We start from the raw sequence: 7,483 nt of genomic DNA on the forward strand, positions 1-7,483 counted from the left end.
CCTTCTTCTCCTTCTTCTTCTGCTTCTTCTTCTTCTCCTGCTTCTTCTTCTTCTTCTCCTTCTTCTTCTCCTTCTTCTCCTTCTTATTCTCCTTCTTCTTCTGCTTCTTCTTCTCCTTCTTCTTCTTCTTCTGCTTCTTCTTCTGCTTCTTCTTCTGCTTCTTATTCTCCGTCTGCTTCTTCTGCTTCTTCTTCTTCTCCTTCTTCTTCTGCTTCTTCTTCTCCTTCTTCTCCTTCTGCTTCTTCTGCTTCTTCTTCTGCTTCTTCTTCTTCTCCTTCTTATTCTCCTTCTTCTCCTTCTGCTTCTTCTTCTTCTTCTGCCTCTTCTCCTTCTTCTTCTGCTTCTTCTCATTCTTTCTTCTTCTTCTTCTTCTTGCTTCTTCTTCTTCTTCTTCTGCTTCTCCTTCTTCTTCTTCTTCTTCTTCTTCTTCTTCTGCTTCTTCTCCTTCTCCTTCTTCTTCTTCTTCTTCTTCTTCTCCTTCTTCTTCTTCTCCTTCTTCTGCTTCTTCTTCTGCTTCTTCTGCTTCTTTCTTCTGCTCTTCTCCTTCTTCTTCTCCTTCTGCTTCTTCTTCTTCTCCTTCGTCTTCTTCTGATTCTTCTTCTTCTTCTGCTTCTTATTCTCCTTCTGCTTCTTCTTCTCCTCCTTCTTCTGCTTCTTCTCCTTCTTCTTCTTCTTCTGCTTCTTCTTCTGCTTCTTCTTCTCCTTCTTCTTCTTCTTCTGCTTCTTCTTCTGCTTCTTCTTCTGCTTCTTCTTCTTCTCCTTCTTCTTCTCCTTCTTATTCTGCTTCTTCTTCTCCTTCTTCTTCTTCTTCTTCTTCTGCTTCTTCTTCTTCTTCTCCTTCTTCTTCTTCTTGCTTCTTCTTCTTCTTCTTCTTCTTCTGCTTCTTCTTCTGCTTCTTCTTCTCCTTCTTCTTTGCTTCTTCTTCTGCTTCTTCTGCTTCTTCTTCTCCTTCTTCTTCTCCTTCTTCTCCTTCTTCTCCTTCTTCTGCTTCTTCTTCTGCTTCTTATTCTCCTTCTGCTTCTTCTGCTTCTCCTTCTTCTCCTTCTTCTTCTGCTTTCTTCTGCTTCTTCTTCTCCTTCTCTTCTTCTGCTTCTTTTGCTTCTTCTTCTCCTTCTCTTCTCCTTCTTCTTCTTATTCTGCCTCTTCTCCTTCTTCTTCTTCTCCTTCTTCTGCTTCTTTCTTCTCCTTCTTCTTCTTCTCCTTCTTCTGCTTCTTCTTCTCCTTTCTTCTTCTTCTTCTCCTCCTTTCTTCTTCTTCTTCTTCTGCTTCTTCTGCTTCTTCTTCTCCTTCTTCTTCTGCTTCTTTTGCTTCTTCTTCTCCTTTCTTCTTTCTCCTTCTTCTTCATTATTCTGCCTCTTCTCCTTCTTCTTCTTCTCCTCTTCTGCTTCTTCTTCTCCTTCTTCTTCTCTCCTTCTTCTGCATTCTTCTTCTCCTTCTTCTTTCTTCTTCTCCTCCTTCTTCTTCTTCTTATCTTCTGCTTCTTCTGGTCTTCGTTCTTCTTCTCTCCTCTTCTTCTTGCTATCTCGTCTCCTTCTCTCTCCTCTTCTTCTTCTTTCTTCTCCTTCTTCATTCTGCTTCTTCTTCTGCTTATTCTCCTTCTTCTTCTCCTTCTGCTCTTCTTTCTTCTTCTGCCTCTTCTCCTTCTTCTTCTGCTTCTTCTGCTTCTTCTCATTCTTTCTTCTTCTCATTCTTCTGCTCCTTCTTCTCTCTTCTGCTCTTCTTCTTAACTCCTCGTCTTCTTCTGATTCTTCTTCTTCTTCTGCTTCCTTATTCTCCTTTCTGCTTCTTCTTCTCCTCCTTCTTCTAGCTTCTTCTCCTTCTTCTTCTTCTTCTGCTTCTTCTTCTGCTTCTTCTTCTCCTTCTTCTTCTTCTTCCTTCTTCTTCTGCTTTCTTCTTCTGCTTCTCTCTCTTCTCCTTCTGTCTCCTTCTATTCTGCTTCTTCTTCTCCTTCTTCTTCTTCTTCTGCTTCTTCTTCTCCTTCTTCTTCTTCTTCTGCTTCTTCTTCTTTCTTCTTCTTCTTCTGCTTCTTCTTCTGCTTCTTCTTCTCCTTCTTCTTCTGCTTCTTCTTCTGCTTCTTCTGCTTCTTCTTCTCCTTCTTCTCCTTCTTCTCCTTCTTCTGCTTCTTCTTCTTCTGCTTCTTCTTCTGCTCTATTCTCCTTCTGCTTCTTCTGCTTCTTCTTCTTCTCCTTCTTCTTCTGCTTCTTCTGCTTCTTCTTCTCCTTCTTCTTCTTCTGCTTCTTTTGCTTCTTCTTCTCCTTCTTCTTCTTCTCCTCCTTCTTCTTCTTCTCCTTCTTCTTCTTCTTCTGCTCTTCTTCTCCTTCTTCTTCTCCTTCTTATTCTGCTTCTTCTTCTCCTTCTTCTTCTTCTTCTGCTTATTCTTCTCCTTCTTCTTCTTATTCTGCCTCTTCTCCTTCTTCTTCTTCTCCTTCTTCTGCTTCTTCTTCTCCTTCTTCTTCTTCTCCTTCTTCTGCTTCTTCTTCTCCTTCTTCTTCTTCTCCTCCTTCTTCTTCTGCTTCTTCTGCGTCTTCTTCTTCTTCTGCTTCTTCTGCTTCTTCTTCTTCTTCTTCTCCTTCTTCTTCTGCTTCTTCTCCTTCTTCTTCTCCTTCTTCTTCTTCTTCTTCTCCTTCTTCTTCTTCTTCTCCTTCTTCTGCTTCTTCTTCTTCTCCTTCTTCTTCTGCTTCTTCTCCTTCTTATTCTCCTTCTTCTTCTCCTTCTTCTTCTTCTTCTTCTTCTCCTTCTTCTGCTTCTTCTTATTCTCCTTCTTCTTCTCCTTCTTCTCCTTCTTCTTCTTCTTCTGCTTCTTCTGCTTCTGCTTCTTCTGCTTCTGCTTCTGCTTCTTCTAGTGATCCAAATCAAAGTTTATTTGTCACGTGCGCTGAATACAACAGGTGTAGACCTTACAGTGAAATGCTTAATTACAGGCTATAACCAATAATGCAAAAAAGGTATTAGGTGAACAATAGGTAAAACAACCGTAAAAGACAGGCTATATACAGTAGCAAGGCTATAAAAGTAGCGAGGCTACATACAGACACCGGTTAGTCAGGCTGATTGAGGTAGTATGTACATGTAGATATGGTTACATGTACAGTATTTACACAGTATTTACACAGTATTTACACAGTATTTACACAGTATTTACACAGTCCCGTATCAGAATACAAATAAATATACCTCCTGTCTTTATGTCCTTAACCTAATCTGAATCCCTATGCCTAACCTGTTGCTTTGCCCGGGGGGAATATCCTGTCCGTCTGCAGATATACTTTATCTGGGTGACGCGGACTCAGCGTCAGTTTGAGTGGGTGTCTGACATCATCCGGGAGGTGGAGGAGCAGGACAATCTGGGCCTGGTCTCTGTCCACATCTACATCACACAGCTGGCGGAGAAGTTTGACCTGCGAACCACCATGCTGGTGAGAACAACCAACAAACGGTTTCCTGGACGTAGATTAAAAGCCCACATTCTCAACCCAGGGCTTAATCTGGGTCTGGAAAACTGGCCCTAGAAGTGCTTGAAAATGTCACAGGATTAGAGTACAACAGTGTAGATACATTGTCTGGTTTAGTTGTAGCTTCTATTATGTACCAGGAGGGCAGAGCTTGCACTTTAGGACCTTAAGACTTTAAGACTTTAGGACCTTACGACCTTACGACTTTAGGACCTTACGACTTTAGGACCTTATGACTTTAGGACCTTACGACTTTAGGACCTTAAGACTTTAGGACCTTAAGACTTTAGGACTTGGTGACTAAGACTTTAGGACTTGGTAACTAAGACTTTAGGACTTGGTAACTAAGACTTTAGGACTTGGTGACTAAGACTTTAGGACTTGGTCACTAAGAGTTTAGGACTTGGTAACTAAGACTTTAGGACTTGGTGATTTTGTGACTTTAAGACTTTAGGACTTGAGGAATTTAGGACTGTACATTTTTAACAACAGTAAATGTAGTATGTGGTACTAAAGTGGGATGTCCTGATGTGTCTGGTCAGTACGTGTGTGAGCGTCACTTCCAGAAGGTGTGGAATCGGAGCCTGTTCACCGGCCTGCGATCTGTGACCCACTTTGGTCGTCCACCATTTGCCTCCTTCTTCAGCTCTCTGCAGGAGGTGCACCCTGAGGTTAGTTACTGCTACACAACATCGTATGTGTGTTTTGTATGTGTGTGTGTGTGTGTCCTTTGTCTCCTTCAGCTCATTACAGGAGGTGCACTCTGAGGTCAGTTACATAGACACATCCATCAAGCGCCGTGTGGCGTAAAACCTGATGCCAGACCTGTTTGTACTTTATAGTGGTTATTATATTGCTATCATCTGTTATCATAGTATCTATCAATATTACTTGTCCATAGACATTAGCTAATACAGCACAAAGCACAAACAAAGTATTCAGTATTTGTTTACGTTAAAAGCCTTAATTCAGAAATGGATTAAATTGTTTTTTTTTCCCACCCTTAATCAATCTACACACAATACCCCATAATGACAAAGCAGAAATGTAGAAATGTATTAAAAATAATACATTTACATGAGTATTCAGACCCTTTAACTCAGTACTTTGTTGAAGCACCTTTTGGCAGCGATTACAGCCTCTGCAGTTAGCAATCTACCATCATAAACAGATACTCATACATTGGAACTGGTTTTACAAAATTACTGTTTGTCCCTCTCTCTCTCTCTCTCTCTCTCTCTCTCTCGCTCTCTCTCTCGCTCTCTCTCTCTCTCTCGCTCTCTCTCGCTCTCTCTCTCTCTCTCGCTCTCTCTCGCTCTCTCTCTCTCTCTCTCTCTCTGTCTCTCTCTCTGTCTCTCTCTCTCTCTCGTCTCTCTCTGTCTCTCTCTCTCTCTTTCTCTCTGTCTCTCTCTCTCTCTCTCTCTCACTCTCTCTCTTGCTCTCTCTCTCTGTCTCTCTCTCTCTCTCTGTCTCTCTCTCTCTCTTTCTCTCTCTCTCTCTCTCTCTCTCTCTCTCTCTCTCTCTCTCTCTCTCTCACTCTCTCTCTTGCTCTCTCTCTCTCTCTCCTCTCTCTCTCTCTCTCTAGGTGGGTAAGATTGGTGTGTTCAGCTGTGGTCCTCCTGGTCTCACTAAGAACGTAGAGAAGGCCTGCCAACAGATGAACAAGAGAGACCAAACACATTTCATACATCACTATGAGAACTTCTAACAGCAGGACTGGGGAATACCCATAGTACACCACTTACTACTGTGCCGATTTTACGGCTTATAAATTCTTTAAAATAAAAAATAAAATACTGTCTACTGCTTTTACGTAATATTTGTCATTTTCAATGATTAGCAATGTTATGAGCTAGTCTGTATTAAATAGATATGTCCATTTTATATATGATGTGATAATTACACAGATTGCATTTTTTTAACCTGAAGATGAATGGTTTTGACCACGTGATAATGTTGGTTGCTCCTGCTGTCACTGTTAGAAAGAACTTGTGTATAAAATGACAAAGGCACCTGCAAAAAAATAAATGTTTTTTTTAAATCCATTTTGTTGTGCAGTTGTTACATTTTGTATTGTTTTCATGTCCGACGGTGTTGTTACACACACAGGCGAAGTGAAAATGATACCATGATTGATATATCAATTGAGCAACGTGCACAACGAGCAAAATCATGGTATCATTTCCACTTCGCCTGTCAGAACCATGATAAGCACGGCCCAGGTATTGTCTCGGCTTTGCTGTATCACAACCTCTTGACTCAGAGTAGCCTTCCATCAACCTACCAAAGGTTGCACCTGGGCAGAAACCGGTATGAATGGTAGCTCTTCAAGGCTTTCAATGAGAAGCTTGCGGGTAGATACTGAGAAATAATCGGTAGCCTTAATTTTAGGAAAATATTTTTCCTCCCCGAGCTATTTAAAGGCATTTAAAACCGTTATACATTTCGACATATATTTTCCCAACATCAATCGTTTAAATTGCATCATTAAAACGTTTTTATCCAGTTACACAAATAGCCGCGCTGGCTGAGCTCCGTGTGCAGGCGCACAGTGACTACAATCTAGCCAAGCCTGTATCTGTCAAATCGACAAAATAAGCCCTTTTTTTACACTTTTCTTTGCATCAAATATAAATAGCTGCTGAGACAAGTTGATTTAAAAACATTTTCATTGTGACAGCGCTTCAAACAAAGGCGGGAGGTAGCCTAGTGGTTAGAGCGTTGGTCTAGTAACCGGAAGGTTGCAAGATCCCCCCAGCTGACAAGGTAAAAATCAGTCGTTCTGTCCCTGAACAAGGCAGTTAACCCACTGTTTGTAGGCTGTCATTGAAAATAAGAATTTGTTCTTAACTGACGTGCCTAGTTAAATAAAGTTAAAATAAAAATTCCACCAAACCAGGATGACTTAGACTTTGACTTGAATTACATACACTGAGTGTACAAAACATTAAAGAACACCTGCTCGTTCAATGACTATCCAGGTGAATCCAGGTAAAAGTTATGGTCCCTTATTGATGTCACTTGTTAAATCCACTTCAATCAGTGTAGATGAAGGAGGAGGAGACGGGTTAAAGAAGGATTTTTAAGCCTTGAGACAACTGAGACATGGATTGTGTACGTGTGCCATTCAGTGGGTGAATGGGCCAGGCAAAAGACTTAGTGGCCTTTGAACCGGGTATGACAGTAGGTGCCAGGAGCACCGGTTTTTGTCAAGAACTGCAACGCTGCTGGGTTTTTCAAGCTCAACAGTTTCCTGTGTGTATTAAGAATGGTCCACCACCCAAAGGACATCCAGACAACTTTAGTATTTTTATTTGTATTCATTAGGGAACCCCATTAGCTGTTGCCAAGGCAGCAACTTCTCTTCCTGGAGTCCAAACACATTGGGACACTTACATCACACATAAAGCAAAAGAGAAAACACATATAACATTGTTACACCCTTACATATCTACAACACAACATGTACAAAATCACCATACAACAATTTTACGATGTGCGTATGTGTAGAGTGTGTGTGCCAGCGTGTGTGTGTGTGTGTGTGTGTGCGCGTGTGTGTGTGTGTATGTGTGTGTGTATGCGTGTGTGTGTGTGTGTGTGTGTGTGTGCGTATGCGTGTGTGTGTGCGTGTATGTGTGTGTGCGTGCGTATGCGTGTGTGTGTGTGTGTGTGTGTGTGTATGCGTGTGTGTGTGTGTGCGTGTGTGCGTGTATGTGTGTGTGCGTGCGTATGCGTGTGTGTGTGTGCGTATGCGCGTGTGTGTGTGTGCGTATGCGTGTGTGCGTATGCGTGTGTGTGTGTGCGTGTGCGTGTGTGTGTGTGTGTGTGCATATGCGTGTGTGTGCGTATGCGTGTGTGTGCGTGCGTGTGCGTGTGTGTGTGTGTGTGCGTATGCTTGTGTCTGTACCTGTGTGGATATTCACAGTCCTCGCTGTTCCATAAGGTGTATTTTTTACCTGTTTAAAAAAAATCTGATTCTACTGTTTGTATCAGTTACTTGATGTGGAATAGAGTTCCATGTAGTCATGGCT

General features: G+C 41.8%; 1 protein-coding gene across 1 annotated transcript in view; it reads left to right on the forward strand.

Moving 5' to 3' along the window:
• Positions 1-5,497, forward strand: part of duox (dual oxidase) — a 40,286-nt gene extending 34,789 nt beyond the window's left edge. Inside the window, exons 29-31 of the mRNA XM_031832841.1 lie at positions 3,261-3,416; positions 3,995-4,123; positions 5,038-5,497. Of these exons, the coding sequence (XP_031688701.1) occupies positions 3,261-3,416; positions 3,995-4,123; positions 5,038-5,160 (408 nt within the window). The 3' untranslated portion in view covers positions 5,161-5,497. The remainder of the gene's footprint in view (positions 1-3,260; positions 3,417-3,994; positions 4,124-5,037) is intronic.
• The last annotated feature ends 1,986 nt before the right edge of the window (positions 5,498-7,483 follow it).

Source organism: Oncorhynchus kisutch, linkage group LG10 (genome assembly GCF_002021735.2).
Source record: "Oncorhynchus kisutch isolate 150728-3 linkage group LG10, Okis_V2, whole genome shotgun sequence".
Classification (NCBI taxonomy): Eukaryota; Metazoa; Chordata; class Actinopteri; order Salmoniformes; family Salmonidae; genus Oncorhynchus; species Oncorhynchus kisutch.